The sequence below is a fragment of the Pipra filicauda genome, unplaced genomic scaffold (genome assembly GCF_003945595.2).
Source record: "Pipra filicauda isolate LSUMZ 115617 unplaced genomic scaffold, ASM394559v2 scaffold1_size10287979_pilon, whole genome shotgun sequence".
Lineage (NCBI taxonomy): Eukaryota > Metazoa > Chordata > Aves > Passeriformes > Pipridae > Pipra > Pipra filicauda.
In genome coordinates this window covers 1,889,822-1,910,368 of record NW_024104310.1, presented here as the reverse complement: position 1 = coordinate 1,910,368, position 20,547 = coordinate 1,889,822, and the positions used below count along the sequence as shown (strand labels likewise).

At 38.1% G+C, this 20,547-nt stretch overlaps 1 protein-coding gene across 20 annotated transcripts in view; it reads right to left on the bottom strand.

Moving 5' to 3' along the window:
* The window catches only part of PARD3 (par-3 family cell polarity regulator), a 452,171-nt gene that overhangs the window by 297,932 nt on the left and 133,692 nt on the right, over positions 1 to 20,547 (bottom strand). For all 20 annotated transcript variants that reach the window (XM_039380698.1, XM_039380695.1, XM_039380704.1 and 17 more), the window contains exon 3: positions 2,651 to 2,831. In XM_039380698.1, coding sequence (XP_039236632.1) covers positions 2,651 to 2,831 — 181 coding nt within the window. The remainder of the gene's footprint in view (positions 1 to 2,650; positions 2,832 to 20,547) is intronic.

Below are 20,547 nucleotides of genomic sequence, written 5' to 3'. Positions count from 1 at the left end.
CTGTCTGCTTAGAAAAAAAATGCAGCTCAAGTGATGAAATACAAGAGGAAGTTTAACTTTGGTAACAGAAAAGCAGTAAAAAAGAAAGAGCTAGATAAGAAACATAAATAAATCAACTGCTTGTGTCGATGAATTGTGTTTTCACAGTGCAAAACAACACAGGGGGTATGGGCCAGCCTCATTTTTGTTTCCATGTTTGTATGGGAAGATTCAATTTGACACAACCCCCCCGCAACGTGCAAAGTACAGGCTGTGTTTGTGCATGGGAAAAGAGGGACTCCAGATGAATATTACTTTTCCAGCTGGACCTGATCTAGCTAACCTTTCCCTTGCTGGGAGAGGAGGGATGGCGTGATCTATAAACAAACAAAAGGGGTAGCATGGCAACCAGAACAAAGAGAGGAAGATCTCAGCAGGCCCTTAGCCCCAGCCTAAAGCGCTGAGATGCTGCCTCAGAACAGAGCCCGCTCCGGACCCCGCGGGTGCAGGTGAGTGGCAGCAGAAGGCACAGAGCTCGGCTCCTGCGAGCGAACTGCTGCGGAACAGAGCCCAGCTCACCAGCAAAAAGCACCAAAGATGTAAAACAAAATGTCTAAAATGCTATAAACCAATTTCAGACGGAATACTGTTTTTCATTTGTTAGAAGTAAAATATTCACCGCCAACCCTGCAATTAGCTAGAAAATTACAATAATTACAGCAATTTTGTATCCCATCTCCAATCCAATTAATAGATATATGACCTTGTCAACATGTAATAATCAGGATCTGCATCTACCGCAAAACTGGATGGGTTTTATTTGCTGAATAGAACTTACACAGTAAGAAGATAATTATTTGAAATACTGAGAATACCATTTGTATGCTATGCTTCACTTCACAAGTTATAAAGGAAATACAATAAGGATAATATTTCCATTTTCAATGTATATTTAAATGAAATTTTTGAAATAGGTATGTTTAATATGGGATAATATTACTGGACCAGGATTCTAAGCCTGTGGTTTGGAATATTTAGAACCAAAATATATCTAATTGTCAACATTTAAAAAAGAAGAATTAGCTAGATAGGAGAACATCTCTGATTTCTGATAACATATTTATGACAAATTGTTTAAAGTATTTTATTTTTGCATGCTTTTATAAAAAGTGTCAAAGAGTTATAATTCTTACCAACAGTTATAAAAGTCTTCTGTATTTCTTAAGACCTTTGTATTGTATGGTCTCAAAGCACTTCTTAGTCGTTTTAGCAATCAGTGAACTAGCTAAGTATTCCATGTATTTTCCAAAATGACACAAAGATAAGTGAGCTGTCCGGTATCTCACTGAATTTTATCTGCGCTATAAGATTTTAATGCGCTAACATTCATGTATTGTATAATACACTGGATAATCACACTAAAGGAGAAAATGTGCATGCATTTGCCTGCTCTAACCCCCCCAAGTTGAGAACCCAGGAGGACAGCTTTTTGGCATATGCATGGAAATGAGATGTGCATTTAAGAGTGGCATACTCTAGTGACAGCAAAATAGAAGCGTCCTGAATTCCAGGATACTTCTTTATTCTGCCATTAATCCTTTCCCTAATTTAATTCTGTGTTGCAATGAAGCATAGTTATAGCTTGAAAAGATATGTGTTCAGCTCTATCTAAGGTAATTGTTAAATGTTGTTCCCTTAATTTTACAGAAAACATTCTGGTACAAAACCCCTCAAACTTAATAGACTGGTAACTTTTCCATTTGCATTTTACCTGATTGCTTAAATGCAGATTTTTATCCATTAAAAGAACACCTACACAAAAGCAATCTCTTGGGTATTACAAATAGTTTTTTAAAACACTGTATCTGTAGAATATTAAAGGACTGATGATACTAACTTCTGCTAAGAATTTTCTGGAGTCATTACTTCAGAAGTTCAGTGAGCAAAATGATAGACACTAGAAGTAAGAGGGCACAATGCTTTATCCACATTGTCTTGTTTGTGTGGTACTTTTAACAATGAAAATTGCACAGTAAATTTCATTCCATGATTTTTCTTCTTAATAAAGCTGAAATATTCCCAAAATCTGTCTGAGCAAGATATGTGATAAGCAATTCCTACTAAATGGTTTTGCAACAAATGTTCACCACATTGAAATAAAGAAAACAAAGGCTTGTTCCTGGCTATGGTTTCTGTTTTTTAAAGAAATGTACTTTTGCAACACAGTAAATGTACGTTTTAGCAGGTGTTTTTATGGAAAGGTGACAAGCATAACCTAGCAACACTGACAGATTCAGTAGAAAGTGCTCCTATCTTTAGTTTCTTTTTACCATTTTCTTCATTAAATGGAATGAAACTGGCAAACTGAAAATTACACCATGCAGAAATTGCATTTGGAAATTTTGCTGTGATTTTCAGTGTAAGGACAATTTTAAACTGGCAGCACAGAAGGAGCTTATGGCTCCTAAAAGCAGTTTATAAATAATTTATTAAAACAGAAAAGGTTTGTTTACTTGCTTGCAACAAGCATTTATGCAGTTTCTCAATTCTGATCAGCTTTTGATAAGGACAGATAATGAATCATTTTCCCAGCAGCATCAATGGGTAACAGCCCTTGGCATCTTCGCAAATTTAGATGAAACACATTGAGATATGGAGAACATTTACTTACTCGCACGTAGGACTGAAGGGGTGACCTCAATTTCACTTGTTGCTTGGTAAGGCTGGAAGGCCGATGTCGCGTTGGAGCCAAGCTCACTGCCGAAAATCTCTGGGCTCTGCGTGCCTGTCGAGCTGGCGCTGGTGCCATCACCTCCATGGTGTGGATCTTGCTCATCAAACACAGCCACAAGCTGCAAATGACAATTTAATCTACTGTTAAAAAAAAAAAAACTTTCAGCAACATCAAAGTGTCATAGCAGATCAGCATTTCATCATTTCTTCCCGCCAAAGAGCGAGAAATGTCTATCAGCAGAAGCTCTGATCAATGCCTAGATCATCAGCCCAAGGAAAGGCAGCCATTAATTGGATACTACAAAGGGTCAACAGCTCTGATGGAACACAGAACTCATCACTGTCAGCCACAGAAAGAATGGCACCAAGTCAGGAAAGGAAGGGTTGCACCTTCCCCAGCAAACCACTTTATCCCATCCAGTAATGTAGAAAACTATCTGAGTGTGGATCAATGCCTGTTCACTGCAATTTTTCATCTGTGTTTTGATACCTCTATGTGCATCATAACTACGGAGTCAAATTATGAGCAAAACCACAGTTTTATAGAATAAAAACATACAAGAAGAAATTATGTTAATACAAATTGAAAGCTAAACACAAAATACAAAGCCAAGGAAGTGTTATAATCACTAACAGTTATAATCTATTAAATTTCCACCTATTAATATGATTTAAGTTGTAGGGTTCTCTTGCAAAATTTCTTCTGTTAAATTTACAGAGATACTCTGTGTTTGTTTGCAATCAGCTTCTCCAAGACAAGTTTGAAATCTCAAGTCCAATTTGAAACTTAGCCAAGTCACTAATTTAATAAAGGTTTACTAAATCTGTGTTCACCACTGCAAGAAAAATAGGAAGAATGTCATGATGATTTTTGATAAATCTGAGATGTTTTTCCCACTGTAAATGAATGCTTTTATTTGAAACAAATAACTTATCCCAATTTATCTTTGGTGACCTACTGAACGAGATAATGCCAGCTCTTATACACATTTCACTGTAGAACTTAATTTTCAAGATGGAGAAAAAAGTTTTATGGATGACAGCATTCTACAGCCTGCAAATTAATCTATAATATAATATTTGAAAGACATTTCCAAGAAAGCATTATATTCTTTTGTCCAATTGGTAGGGTAAATGGAGCAAATCAACTTAAACCTGTGCTAGCCCCTACAAATTGTTTATTCTGTTAGAACAACAGCTAAAACCTTGTGTAACATAAAGGAATCAGAGGTCATTTTCTCTCTCTTTTTTTTTTTAAGTGATTTCAACATCATCTTTATCCCAAAGATTTTAATATTATTCCCTTTACTCAAAGCTAGCTTACATAAACATCAGTAAAAAAATTTAAACCCACAACTGTAAGTCCCAGTGGAAACCATTTGGCAATTCACCTTTCGAAAGTACTTTCAGACATTAACTCATTTTAATGAGTCATTTTGAAACTACAGAGAGTAACTGCTGCTGGTAATTCCATATCTAATGCATATTTAGGCTCTGGCACGCATAAAACAGAAAGGGGAAATTGGTACAGGATAAAAGTCCATGCTCTCTCCAGTGCTAGTTGAAAAGTAGGGAACAGCAGGAAAACCAGGCTGCATCTGCAGACAGCTGGAACATGTTTTTAACATAAAAGTCATTATTTTATCCTTGAGATATCTACAGACAAAAGAGACTTGACAACACCAAAATGTCAGTAGCTCAAGAGTATTGGAAAATTAAGTTTCTAACACATTGTGAAATATCTATGCTTGCAAAAATATGCTTCTCAAATTTACTCATAACTCTCTTACTGTTTTACAGCAAGCTAATTACCAGTTTCCAGCAACTGAAAATAAATTAATCCACAAGTGAAGATCTGTAAAGTATTACAGCAAAAGACAAACAAAGCATTTAAGAATCTTAGGCATGAAACATCAAATCTCTTTCTCCTTTGCATGTCATATATCAAGATAAATCCCTAAATTACATTTCGTTCCTTTGAGGCTGATTGGAAAATACTGTTCAATGCACGCAGCTGCAAATATTCTATAGATATTATATATATGTAAAAAGGTATTTCTATAGAAATCTCTATATGTGTTATGTCTTACTGTAAGTTGCCTCCAGCTTTTTGCCTATTCCAGACAGTCTACAACCTATAGCTTTAGAACATCTAAAAATGAATGTCTCTTATTTCAAGCTTAGCTTTTGATCTTATGTTTTTTCACAGGTATTCACTGTTTTGACAGCATCAAACCTTCAAAGGGTTTCAGTTCCCTTAAAAAGCATACCAAGTTGTAACATTTTTTCATATAACATGTGAAGAAACATAAGCCATGTTAGTCTTCTCCAAATCTAATTAGCATTAGGAACACAGGTTAGGAAGTTCGTTGTAAAACAGCACTACAATGGTACGCTCATTACTCATAATAAGCTAGAAAGTCTTTGGGACTGGAAGACTTAATGCAAATCAACACTGTTGAATCTTGATATTCAGAGCTTGGTATGACACTCTGCAGATGATGAGCTCACAGGAAACAAGATCAGCCGAAAAATCTTACACTGTATTATGATACCAAGCATTTGTCTCTGATTTCTCCAACACCCTTTATTTTAATCAAGGGAGATTCTTTGAGGAGGGGAATTATACACTTCTTCACCTTTGGAGGCCCAGGAATCACACCTCAACTACCACCTATGCAGGAACAAGAAACAAAACAAAAAACATCCGAAGACAAACCTTACGGCAACTTGGAAGGAACCACAGGAGTAGGTCACTGGAGCTATGAAGAACCCTCTGGTGCAGGAATCTGGTGCAGTGATAAACACTGCTCTACGCCAAGGAAACAAAAGGCCTCTCGGTGACTCCTGTTTAACCACCGAGATGTTTTTAATTTGGCAAAGAATGGAGCACACAATACTAGACCAGTTTTTATCAGCTTTAAAGTCAATGGTAAGCCTACGGTATTTTGCTAGGCTTTAGACATCAGATACAAAGAGAGTAAAAAACAAAGATGGCTTCTCTGGAAACATCATCTTTACTGTCAGGAGACTGCTTCTATGTTGATTTTTTTTCTTCTTTGACATGAAAAAAATGACTGGAGCTACCCTAACCTTTGAAGAATCACTCTATTATTTCTAATATGTGACACGAGCTGTGCGTCCTCTTTGTTCTCTGTCCTTTAGTTTTAGATCCCATCACTTGCAGTGAGTTGAGAAACTCATCATACCATCCAATTGTATGCAGAAGGACTGAACAAACCATAATAAGGCATGAATAAAGAAAATAGCTTAGATGTTCAATATTAGAACAGTATTAGCTCTTTAAAAGATTTCCACCAAAAAACAGTGAATATTGGAGCCATTTGGGGTTTTGATTGGTTTAACTCTTTTTTGTTTTTAAAGACAACCCCACAGCCAAAGACCAAATATCATATCAACAGTAATAAATAATAACAGTAGCTATTTTAAGTTTTATCCACTCCCCATTCCATGGGACCTGAACTTGAATGCATCAAAGAATGTGCATATATGGCTTAATAGGTTACAGCAGTTTTAATCACCTAAGTTAACAGGACTATTTACATTTTTCAATCACTGAAGCAAAAATCTGGAAATAGAAAATAAAATCACTTTGTCTTCACAAAACAAATTTAATAAATTATACACTTAATTTAGACTGGCATGCTTACATTTCTTATTACAATATGGCAAAAGCAATGGAAAGGAGGTTTTAATACAGATCCACATCATTCATCAAGGTAAGCTGGCACAGGAAGTAACACTTTGATTAATATAAGAATTTAGTCCACAGTGCATGCATATATTACTTTTTCAAGAAAAAATAAGTTTCAAATATTCATTAACACATTCAGACATAAAGACAAGGGCTCTGTTCAGATCACAACTTATAGAAAGGTTCATTCAATTTCAGCAATTAAGAGTATTAAGGAATTAATAGTAAGTTTTTGAATGGTTAACATGCATAAACTAAAATACTTTTCGAACTCCAGAGCAAGAAATACAAGTAATCTTATATGAATTATCAACAAAAGATATGCTTATTTTAAAAAGCAACAATATTCACTGTTCGACCAACAGTTTTTCTTTTTTTAGAAATACAAAGAACTGCAGTAAAACTCAACAATTATCTCAATTGTAAAAAGCATACCTGTGATCTTTAGATTTTTTCAAGACTCATGGGGGTTTTCTTATTGCTACACTTATACACTGAAGACAAAAAAATTATAGGAGTATGGTTTAAAAACCCGATAACTTGATGCTCTTCTCTTTTGGCTGATAAAGACTTTCCATAGCAAACAGAAAAAGAAGGGAGAGCAACAAAATTTAATTCTTTTTGCTAAATAAATTAGGTTCATCAAGCAAATGGCTTACTAAGAAATTATTCTACAACCTGAGATATCAAAACAAGGTTTTACTGAGGTGTGTTTGGCTCTGGGACAGGAGGAAGGCATTCCAGCCTATCACTGCATTCAGCTCTTTATAACACCCTGTTGCACTGAATTAATTGCACTCCAACCTTTAGTTCTTTCTGAAAGAGATACCAGGATGAGATTCTCTATTCCTCTGTCTGGGACTCAACATATCATACTAACCAGGTTATATTTACTTAAATAAATAGAAAGCAAGAAGATTGATTTATTTTAATATTGACACAGCAGCAGCAGTCTGCATTCCAACATTAATTATTACAATTTCCGCCTATTCTAGAGTAATTAAAAATTAGTAAACACATATGCAGTCTTAATTAATGTACTAGATTAAGTACTTGAATGTTAATTTACTGGATTAAAAAACTATTTGCACCAGCAACGGCTGTTTACATTAAGTACTAAGATCATCTAAAACAATTCATCACTATCAAATGGTCCGATCAGGTCCTCTCTCCCCAGAACAAAACCACAAAACCAGAAATCCTCCACTTCACAGAAATTCATAAACCTAGAAATTTTGCTGTATTTTTCAACCACTATGATAAGTAAGATTGTCAAAAAGATCACTTAAATTTTGCATATTCCAAAGTATTTGTCCAAATTCTGCTAATTCTTTTGTGACATTTATTGATGAATCTGATACTGGCTCATGTATAGGAACCAGTAATGATTACAGACTTATTCTACATCAGTTAGGGTTACAGTTCCATTCTGCTAGAAAGAGAGCAAATGGTCCTCTGGTTTTCACATCCTCTGAGTTTCACAGAGGCTCTGCACTTCTTATCCACTCTTTTTAACACTGAGTGAAAGTGAAATCACTTATCTTTTTTGATGGTTAGGAGCCATTTTAAATATCTGGTTTATTCTCACCAGAAGGACACTTATCAGATAACTTCATACAAGGACATTCCCAAATTTTTTCTGCTGTTCAGTGGCCAATTGTTCAGTAGTTGATCTGTCAAGCAACCAGAAGTGTCTGGAGTCCCCTGGCTGAACCATGCATTTCCCTCCTGGTCTATACAACTTCCAGATGTGGTCTTCCCTTTCACAGCTGCTATGGTCTTGTGGCATTTATGTTGCACAGCTTCTCCTGCAGGATGGACATCTGTGGACAAAACTGCCTTTGCCACAAGTTGTCATTTTTCTGGTTCTAGAAGAACAGAGAGCATAGCCCTTCTGGGGCAGCTCCAAGAGATGGAGCAGCTCAACTACACACCTCTGGTGAGGCACCCACGCTGGCAAGGATTCTGGTTCTCAGTTTATGCTTAATAACTGAATTAGCCTTTTCACAGGAGACTTATGGTCCTTGAATATAGAGGTGTTGGTGGTTCAAATGGGATTCTAAATCTAAATTAGCCTTCTCAAAATATCTTCATCTAAAGTAGCTACTTCAAGCATTTCCTTTAAACCCCGATGCCAGAGGGTTAAGCCCAACCCTGTCCTGCAGTCCCAATGTATAGGTCTCTATCTGCACTCACTTTCTGACAGCCACCTGGTCTGCTGATTTAGGAGATCTCAATCACTCTCACACTTTCAAGCATATGCAACAAGTCAAGGACACAGAAGAAAACTTAAACGCAAACATCACTGGCATCCTTTCCTCAGTAAAAAAAAGGATTCCAGTCTTAGGCAAGCCTGTACATTAAACTAGCAAGGCAACCACAGAACTGACTACACACATCCTCTGCAACCTCCCTCTTTGAGATTGGCAAAAATCACTTATACCCAAAGCAGTCTGTGTATTACTCAGTCCGTGTTACAATGCAGAACTAAAGAGTACTTGTTTAATAAGGCCCAGCAGTAAATCAAATTTCAGCTAATGGCACCTCAGACTCCAAAACATCCCAAAATACAAGTTGCTTCTGAATGAACAGATGAGTGTAAGAGGAAAAAAAACATAAATTCAGGAAAATAACTAGCAAGGGAGTAGCCAATTATTATTTAGATATGAAAGAAACTAAATACAAAATCAATTCATAGGTTTTCTGATGACTGAACTGACTTTAATAGCCCCATGGCAGACTCAAATTCTTATTATTCCTTGAGCTTCACTTTTCTACATGGCTCATTAAAAACCCATTTAAATATAACTACTGTTTCAATGAACTGGTGAGAGAAAATACAGAAAAAAAATAGTTATTTTCACAAATACCCACAGACATTTTAAAAAATCCATTAACAAAAATAGCAGCATCTAAGAGTCATTCTGTGCTGTATGTGCAACCTGAGTGTCCCCTCAACAGACCTAGATATCACCTAACATTTTATAAGGAGAAAAAGGGCAAGCACAGTTTCAATTTAAGACAAGTTGTAATATAAACAACAAACCTCTATAATTTCAAGAAAATCACTACCTGTCCTAATTAATCACTTTGGTCATGAAACCAGAACTAGTTTTTCATAAAACTTTTCAAAATCACATAGGTAGAAGGAAGTCAAACAAAGAACTTTCTGTAATAACTTTACTGCATTATTGCTTTTGGAAAAATAAGAAGAACATTTTAAGGTTCACATTCTACAGTCTGTATTAGAGTTAACACTTTGTATTAGATTTTCAGTGGATTACACAGAAGTGTAAGCTCACATAGAATCATAGAAGAATCTGAATTGGAAGGGACCTCTGGAGATCAACTAGTCTAAGCCGTTGTTCAAAGCAGGGTCAGTGAGAGGACATTGTTCAGAGCCACATCCAGTTGAATAACCCCAAGTATGGACCCACAACCTCTCTAGGCACTCTCCCACTGTTTGGTCCCTCTTGGTTTTAAGAAATTTTTTTCCCTATATCAAGTTGAAACTACCCTTGTTGCAACTTGTGTCCGTTGTCCCTCGCACTACTCCTGTGCATCTCTGAGAAAAGTCCAGTTCCATCTTTGCCATCCCTGATAGAGAACAGTTATATCAAGAATGTCGTGCCTTAGGGAGCAGCTTGGCCATACAGCACCCTAAGATCCCCCTTTCCCTGTGCTGGTTTCCAGCCCACTAACTCACCATGATGGCCTCTGGCTGGGCTATCACAGTAATGTCTTGGTTGTCTTAAGGAGGCCAAAATACTCCAGAAGTAGAAAGAAAGAATCATAGAATCATAGAATGATTTAGGTTGGAAGGGACCTTAAAGATCATTTAGTTCCAACCCCCCTGCCATGGAAAGGAACACCTCTCACTAGACTAGGCTGCTTAGAGCCCCATCCAACCTGGTCTTGAACACCTCCAGGGATGGGGCATCCACAACTTCTCTGCGCAACCTGTTCCAGTGCCTCACTGTCCTCACAGGAAAGAATTTTTTCCTAATATCTAATCTAAACCTAATCTCTTTCAGTTTGAACCCATTGTCCCTTGTCTTGTCACTATATGCTCTTGTAAATAGTCCCTCTCCAGCTTGCTCATAGGATCCCTTAGGTACTGGAAGGCCACAATTAAGTCACCCCAAAGCCACCTCTTTTCCAGGCTGAACCAATTCTCTCAGCCTTTCCTCATAGGAGAGGTGCCCCATCCCTGTAATCATCTTTGTGGCCTCCTCTGGACTCGCTCTAACAGGTCAATGTCCTTCCTGTGCTGGGGACCCCAGAGCTGGATGCAGCACTCCAGGTGGGATCTCAATCCCCTCTCTTGACCTGCTGGCCACGCTGCTTTTGGTGCAGCCCAGCATACACTTCACTTTCAGGGCTGCAAGCACACACTGCCGGGTCATGTCCAGCCTAATCACCTCTCTGAACCTGCTGGCTACAGACTTGTTCATATAGCCCAGGATGGAGCTGGTCATCTTTATTCCAAGGGCACACTGCTGACTCATATATTCATGGGGTTCTCCACAGGTCTGCTCCTACCCAGGAAGTGGCCGCCCAGCCAATACCGCTGAGTGAAGTTATTCCAACCCACATGCAGGACTCCGCATTTGCTTTTGCTGAACATAATCCACCCCCTCAAAACCCCACGGTATAAAATAACCACTGCTGGAAAATACATCATAAGTCTCGATGAAAGCAATTCTCAAATCTGCTGACTAAGTAAGTGCACCTCACTTTCAAAGCTCAACACAACATACCAAGTTAAATCGTATTTGCAAGATCAGAACTCATCTATTGATTCAAAAGATACTTTAATTTTACAGGTGGTTTTAAAAACTTATGCTTTCATGATTCTTTAAATCTAAGAAAATATTCTGAAGCAAATATGCAAGCTTTTTATTAAAACATTGCTTTTGATTATTCATTTCCCACAGCACTTTGATCTGAAAAATTCTAGAATCAATGTTAAATTGCAATCTAATCTTCTCCCAGTAGGAATTAAATGCAGTTTTAGGTGGTATCCTGTAAGTTACCATACCATTAAAAATATTTAAATTATATTTAAAATGTTAAAATATTTAAAATGTTAGCTTAATATTACATCTATTTAAATGAATTTTTGTCCCTTCTCCACACTACTGCTGAGAAACACTAAAAGCAAGCATGACTCTGGCACCCTGGAAAGTAATTTGTGTATATTCTGTCAGAATTGCTCTCGACGTGACCTCCATGGTGTAAGTCAAGCTGAGGCTTAGACCAAGAAATAAGACAATAGCTGAACAGTGTTAAAAGTATTACAAGAACTCTTAGCAGTAGCTGCAACTGAGCTGCCTGACAAGTCAGCTGGATTTGTTTTTTCATGACCTCACACCTTGAACACACCAGACACACCACTGCTGTATATAATGTACCGAGTGAGAGTTGAACCACCAGCCCATGTGTGCAGACGGACAGACACAAGTACCTATAGAGCACACACAAACAGATTATCCTGAGAAGTCCTTCTGACATGCTCACCTGGCTAAACCTAATGCATGGACACAGCAAGTCCAACACCAGAGCTGGATCTTGGCCTTCATGACCAGTTAAATTCCATGGCCATCTCCATTTGTCGGCTCCTACGACAACCCAGAAACGTAGCAGCACTCTCGTGTTTCATGGTACTGACAGGGAGGGGCAGAAGGGCATCAGTGCCAGTAGGTGAATTTCTGTTCAGTAGGGCATATTCACCTGGGCCAGGAACAGGTAGAAGCTGCAGTTTGTTGTGTTAACTTGTGCTTCTCAATGCTGCATTTCTGCTGTTAACTGTAACCATGCAAAGGAACACTCCATAAGCAGTTGGAATTAGCTACGGATCCCAGCCTTCTCAGTGAATGCATTAATCAGCACTGGCACCCACGGCTGTTAAGCTAAACTCTGGTGAAGAGTGGGCAGTGCCATTGCTGCACCCTGATCTCTCGGAGGATGGAATCAGTCATGCAAAATCTGAAAAGCAGAAATGCTGCAGACACATCTCACTGCCAAACTGGTTTGTTTAAGATTATGGGTTAAGAGATTTCAGAGCCTGCAACTAAACACAGAACTGCAGTTAAAATAAGAATGCAAGATGAGAACATCACCCTAATTTTTTTTAAACAATCTTGTTTCTCCTTTATGCTTTTCAGCAAAAATGAAGATATTACACTTAGAGAGAAATTTGCTTCCTACAGTTGCTACAATCTCTCCATACAATAGGTACCTAAATGCTTAATTCCATGCTTGTTTGGGCTGTGAGAACAGCTGGGGAAAATATTTCTGTCCTAAAGTAGAAAGTTTTTCAATCATAGGGGTTTTATCATGGGACTTTTTGTAATGGGTTCTTTCTTCACCAACTCCTCCTTTGAAAGCATATATAATGCTCTTCTGCATATGCTGCCCTATTATTTTCCTAAATCCTCTTGTTCAAGGCTAAGTTCATACTCTGTAAAATTTCCACAATATATGATTTACCATGGTATCTCCTTGGCTCATTTTGAAAAGAAATAGTAAAAAACTATATCTATCCTGGCATTAAAGAGGTGCGTGAAGAAAACGTGGTATCAGAACAGAGAATGCTGTGCTTGGAAAGTAGCTGGGACAATCTGAGCGTGTGAAAAAGCCAATTTCCTCTCCTCTATTTTTGATTCCTCAGCACAAATGAGTATATGAGAACCACACTGAGGACAATGATGTTAATATTACTTTGGAAGCAATTTAACACTTTTAGTGTGCACTATAAAAGTCTGCCTCCTTTTCTAACAGGACAAGGCTCAAAGGATCCCCTGACTGTTCTTCATGCAGCTGAGCCTGTGGGTATGGGATGACTGCAGGTCTGCAGATTTCCAAGTCAAAAGCACAGACCATACAGGAGTTCAGTATTTTATTTCTGCCACAGAGGTCAGCAGTTAAGCAGTGACGCTATGCAGTAACTAATCCACACACTGGGTTATTAGAGGGGTTGGTGTCACACAGCAAGATATATTGCTGAAATAAAAACGTATTAAATCTTAACAGTTGTCTCATCTGTCATTGGGAGCTGCAGCCCTGGAGTACTAAGAAAGAAATGGTTTCAGAAACCTCCAAAAAGACCAGGCTTTCCATTCCTCTGCTATAGGATTAAAACAGCAACATTTAAATTCTAAGGTTTTAATTTCAGCTGAGGTACAAAAAGGTAACTAGTTAGTTAAAGCACAGGCCAATCTTTGCAAGCTTATTAAACTTCAAGAAAATAGATTTTGTAAAATACAGCTCTTCATTTTATATAGTGTGTGCTGTTCATTGTAATTTGCATGCAAAAGCCAGGAGAATGTGATTAAAAATACCCATCTAGAGACACAGATGAAAAACTTCAAACATTTTCTGATTCCCTTCTGTTCCACTCATTATTTCAATACCTCACTACAACAAAGGAATAGATAACACTTGTCCTTGACACTAGCCTAAATTATCTTCAGTGTGCAATACAATACCTATTAAATTAGGCTTATTTTAAATCAATGTCAAGGTCTGTTCAAAAGGTAAAACTCTGTGTTTGCCTTTCGTATAACACTTCTCCCTCCCCCCATAAACTTTTCAGGGTCTTAAAAACAATGAGATAGGGCCTTTTTTTTAAACTAACTTCATTATCTAAATTTAAAAAAAAAATCAGAGAGAATCAATTACCTCTGTCAGTTAAGACAACAATAACAATATTCTTCATTTTGCGTATAAAAATAATCAGCACAAGAAAATAATTTATGTCTCTCCGTCTTTAAATAAGGTTCTAAAAAAAAATCTTAAATGCAAATGACTGCTTGTTCCCTCATGAATAACATTTTGTATTATTTTAACATGTAATAATAGTGAAAACAGTGCACCTTAAATACACTAGGACTGAGATTAGAAAATTAAGAATAAAAGGTAGCAGTCCTACAGTGCAAGGCTGATGGCAAATGATACATACCAGGAGATCCATGGAGGTTGTCCCATTTTGTGGCAACCCCCAGTCACAGGGGACTTGACTCGTCAGAATTATTATGTGAACCTATGCCAGATAAGGAGCTCTGGTCTTGAGCAAAGCACACCAGCACACCCACTAGATAATTTAATAGTTTAAAAAAGGAGATGATCTTCCTGAACATCTTTAGGTTTTCTACAGCCAAGAAGATTATAATGATGTCTGTATGAAGCCTGGTACATCTGCATCCCGATGGATATCCATCTACCTCACACTAAACTTCCTAGGAGGAGACAGCTCCTCTGTTTATTTCTCACAAAACACCCAGTTTAAAAACTGACTAGTAAGAGAGTCCCAGGGACTTTCACTAAAAAGATAAGGTTGCAGAAAGGCACCTCATGTATTTTCTTCCCAGAAAATCACTAGAAATCAGATGCCAAGATACTTTTTGAAACTTTGCTTTTGAAAGCTGCCTGGTGACTTCTCAAATCTGACCCCTAAGTCCTTATAAAAACAAACGCAAACAAGAAAAAAAAAAAAGCAGGAAGAAATTAGGAGTAAGGAGGGAGGACCACAGAAAGAAACTAGCAGGTTAGTATCACATCCATCTTAAAAACATATTCACTGGAAGTCAAGTGCATTTGTTTCTGTGAAATGCAGGTATGACTAGCAAAGCAGATCTCTGATATTACTCTAAGAATAGTTTGCATCAGCCTGTGATTCTTGACTACTTGTTGCAGAAGCCTTCACCATCTCTTTACATAGGGATGCAGAACTAGAGTATCACATTCAAAGAAACAGGAACATATAAATAGGGACTTTTGACAGAATTATACTCCTAAATCATTTAGTACGAAAGCTTCAAAGACTCCAGACTTATTTTCAGAACTAACTTTGGACATTAATTCCCTAAATCCCTGTGGAAACTGGGACCAGTGCGCCTACATCACCTGGATGAATCCAGAAAACATTTTAAAACAAAGGAAATATTCAAAGGAGAAATTACAGTTGTATGTACAATCATTTTAAGCTACCAAACTTGGGAATAGACTATCATTCTTACATTTTAGCTTGATTCATCCCATATCTATAAATGCATTTTTCAACACATAATATAAACGTCACCCAGCCTAGGAAAGGAGATACAAGCATTGCCAAAACCCATCAGCTTCAACTTGTGGAAGAGGACTGCACTGAAAGCCTCAAAACACATCTCTTCCATCCTGTAGCCCCCTTAATTCTTCCCCAGGTTGATCTAACCTATATCTCCTCTTTTTTCTCCTAGTAAAACTAAGGCTATAAGTAGTTGACAGTCCATAACAGGGCAGCAAGCCTGTCCCTGGTTGAAGTGTCTTTATTATATTTCATAGCGAATTCAAATATTGCTGTAAGGTTATTAAAATCATTCATGATTTTATCTGTGCCAAATGGATCATTACACTGTCAACACTTATCTTTATTATGCAAAAATATGCACAACTTAACATCTTTTGTTGAGCTGGCAAAACAGTATATTCAGTAGTAACTCTGTTTTTCATTAAATTTTGCACAAGGTTAAAGTGTGTGTGGAGTCTGATTATCAAAGTTCTCCACTTCGTTTGTGTGAAACATCACACAAAACAAGCTGTTTGACTTGTGTAGCAAAAGATTATTTATTTTAAACCTACAGGCAAATAAATTCTTCTGATTAATTTTTAGCTTCCTTCAAATTTTACTATTCTAAGTTAAGGGTTGCTATTTTTAAGAGGAAGATTAAGATCTTTTTCTCTTTTCTCTCCTTTTAAGTGTTCTTCTATATGCACCTCAAAATTTTGCTTGATGGGAAATCTCCACAGTCTCCAAGGCTACCTCTAATCTTACTTCCTACCTTCCATTTCTTTCTAAATGTCTTTCAGTAGAAACGGGAGTGAATTCAGTCTGGTTACCTCTACAGAAAGAATCACTTCTTGGGAAGCTCCAGCCATTTTGAAATAGGTTTTCTGACTGTCTCATTAAATCTTCATTTAATTCTTCTTTCTTTGTATTTCTTCTGCAAGATTTAATGTTTGCAATTGTATGAATTTTTGGAAAACCTTTTTGGGGTGCATTCTGTATTTTGGTACCACACAAAGCAGATACATTGCATAAGGTTAAGACAGGTAGCTGGGTAAATTATGCTGTCAAAAGTGATTAACATTTAAAAGGACTAAACAGAGGAAGCAGATAATACCTCCCAGATCTGCTTTTAATTAAAACATCCTAGCAATTAATATTAAAAGGCAAAGACTGAAAATGAGAGACAGCATAGCTTCTAAAGAGAATAGTTTTTATGTTTTTCATTAGGGGTCACCTTTTCTCATGTGTAAGACCACTTTTAAATTACCTGCCTCACTGGAGACCATTCACTTATTAAAAGAACTCTGCCCAGACTAAAACAAAAAAATGCGCATTTAATCAGAAACAGTTATGCATTCATTACTTTTTCAAATGTCCTTGCTTTAAGATAATATTGCCCCTCACAGAAAGCAAACCTTATTTCAGCCTCTGTGCCTAATTGTTGTATCCCAAATGATTTCTCTACTTTCCGAAGTAATTACCAAACATTATATCATCCATGCTAAAACAGTAAAAGGGTATCAACATTGAACCCCACAGGTAGGTAAAATGAGCAGCACATACCAGGAAAGTCTAATGTGTGTAGCCTTTGCACATAAATCAAACCACGTTACACATTCTGACAGCTCCATCTAGCCACAGCTACACAAAAGTAACCTTATCCCTGGCAGAATGAATTAATTTACATTCAGCACATACCAACAACTGCAAAAAAAACTCATGGTCAAAAGTGTCCTTTTCAGAATGACAAAACTGTTGTTTAATAATTAGATTAACACTTTCATAATTGTATCTGTTCTTCAGGTTACTTGGGTTTCACAGAAACACAGGATGAGAAAAGTCATGTTTTTAAAGGTCCCAAAATTAAGGCATCTGGATAACGTCAGGAGCAGATGCTGAGATCAGAACTTGGCAGGAATTCCTGAGATGGGAACCTCAAACGTCTTGGGGAGAACACAGAGCAAAGTGGGATATAACACAAAAATGCAAAGCATACAGTGACAGAGTGTGAGAGGCAACGTGCAGGCCGTGCACGCCTGATGGAGCAGATGAGCAAGAAAAATAGCAGAATAGTCAGCTGCCAGAAGTGGGGGAAGAGAAGGGAAGCCTCCTTGTCATGATGCTCCAGTACCACCAGAGTACAAATCTGCAGCTCATGGACCATCCTCTTCCTCCCCTAGGCAGCGCAAGCGGGCAGTGGGGTGCAGCTGATCTGCTGCTCGTGACTCCCCCAGCTATGCTCCAGTGAGTGAGGAGGATAGAGAGCAAAAAAATAGGTACTTTTTCTCCTTTTTCTTCCTCTTCTATTCATCGCTGACAGCTCCAATAATCTGAGATTCATCTGTGTATACTGGGGCACTACATGCACTAGTAAAAGAACATATATCTTTGGAAAACTAACTAGCTAACTAACTTAGATATCCTGCTCTGTGTGTGCATGTGACTACATACAACCTCAAAATATTAAAATAATTTGAGGACATGACCTGTCATTTTCTTACACTTTTTTTTATTTTCCACAATGCCAATCACTGTTGAACTGATTGACGTAAAGATCAGGCAGGGTCCTTAGAAGTGACCCAAGTTTCAGACACACAGAATGGCTGCAACATCTTCCTCAGAAACCACTACAGGCTACCAAAATCCCCTTTCATTAGACCTAACTTTGGGCACACATATTAGAAAGCACTGACCTGATACTGTATGACGTGAACAGAGGACTAAGCAATGCACCTCCTTATCATATTATGAAATTCCTTATGAGAAGTGGCAAATGGCTGAAAAGGAAGGTTTTTTGTATTTTGAGCTGTAGCTAACACAATTTACAGATCACTGATAAAGCATTTTGTCCTTAAGCTGAAATTAAAATTTCAAATTATGTTAGTTTACCAAGAGTATTTGAGCTGTGCTAAGTCCCTTAAAACTCCAAGTGACAAATCCTCGAGTTTCAAATATGTAATAGTTCCATGTTATACTTAATTCCAAAATAATTAATGCAGAAGAAAAGGAGATTAGTCCTCAGAGGTGGACTTGAGTAACTTCCTAAAAATGCAAACAAATGTAAATCTGTCACACCGCTGAGCTGCTACCAGGACACGCAGAGGCATTTACCCTAGCTAGTGTGCAAAATATCAGTCCAAACTGTAATTTTAAATTCCCTTAGAAATCACACAGGAAAAAAATGCAGTTCCCACTACATGCCAGAGCAAACACTCTTTCAGCCTGGGAGTGAGCAAAAAGGAACCGAAAAGCAGAGAGCAGAGGGGCTGCATATCCCCCAGCCCAGTCCACCCGCAAACACTGCCAAGCACAGCTGTCTTTCAAAACTAATTTCAATAACAAAAAAATCACATTCAGAGAAGGGGAAAAAAGCTTAAAGCGTCAATATTTTTTGAAAAAATATGTCTAATATTAAGAGCATGAAAGCTCCATAAGCTACTAGAACTCGAGAAAAAATTATGACCAACTGGGGCACTATTTCGCTGCACTTCAAAGATGGACTCACTTCTTATTCCTACTGAGCGCCCTACCTTGGATCTTCTGGTAGAGATACTTCTGAAATGGGAAAGGTTGGGAAGGGTGGTGCTAAGTGCTTTTGAGGATGGTTTTGGCCACCAGATCAGACAAATAACTTTGTCACAAAGGTAAACCCCTCCACCATCCCTTCACATTCAGACATTATGGAGAGACAGGAGGAAAAAAAGAAGGAAAAAAACCCAAACAACAAACTAGACGGGAAAGGAAAGTTGCACTGTACTGAAACATGATTAAAAAAGATTGAACACACATGTCATTTCTAATTTGGCACTGATAGCTTAGCATTGTTCAATACAGATATTTTATGATCCCAGATGCCTGCCTCCTCAAACACTGCTCAGAGATGAGTGGAAAATAAGCACACATGTGCATTTACCTAGGGGAAGAAGAGTGCAAGCATTCATATAAAACACAGCTATACTGTGGCTCCATGCACCAGTCAGCAGACAGGTAATGAACTTTTCTCTCTGGAACCATGTATGCTGGCAGCATTAAAAGGTAACAAAGGGCTCCAGGGTGGGAGCAGGATGCAGCAGCACAGGCAGTGATGGCAAGGCAAAGGGAAGACTCACAGAGTGGGATGCAGGAGCAGAGGTTTCCAGACCTGCTCAGAAGGAACGTACAGTGGATGCAGAACTGGAATTAAAGTGCATGACTCATGCTCACGCATGTGACCAGCAGAGTAGGTAACAGTGATGTATCTCAGAGTCTGCACATAAAAACCAGGCCTCCTCCCTTGTGGTGGGATTTAGCAGTCATTAATTTATAGCTCAAATCTGGGGAGTAGCTTGTGCTGAGGGGCAGGCATGACAGTCGCTTCTTCTGAGGCCACTTAATTCTGTCCCCATTAGCGCTACTGTGGCTACTCCCCCTCACTCCCCCATCACTGACAGGACGCTGCAATCTTTACATATGTTTCTGTTCATTCTTCATCTGTTGTCTTGCATGAAGAAAGTTGAGTATATGAGTTTATTTTGGGTCTGTTACTAGCCATATTCCTTCAGTTCTAATTTAGCAAACTGTATACTGAAAATGCCCAGGAGGATTCAATCAAGGTTTTGGTATGTGAAAAAACATCTGAGAAAACAACTGAGCACCATCACTTCAGTTTTTCAATAATCCCTCCCACAAGTAAACTTTAGCTCCACTTGGAGCTATTTACAATGCTGGTTTCACTCCAGTCCCATCCCTAAAACTCAAGGCTGAGTAAAGGGACTTTCTTGAGTATCCCAATACCTACAGTCAGGGACCAGCAGATGAACCTCCCTGTAACTTGGAGAAGAAATTGTGGCCCTGGTGTGAATCTCTGCACAGCCAAAGCACTTCTCCAAGAGGACAAGTGTTTTTAAGAACTCAACTCAATGTTTTGCATTGCACTTTCAAGCAAGAATAAAATGCCATGTCCTGGAACAATGCACCTCAATGCAAGATGCTTCCCAAAACAGGTCCTGCAACCATGGCACATGCCCAGCCCCAAAGGGTGTGCATGGTTTTTATGAGAAGTTTGCTCCCTCACAGCTTGGATCACTCA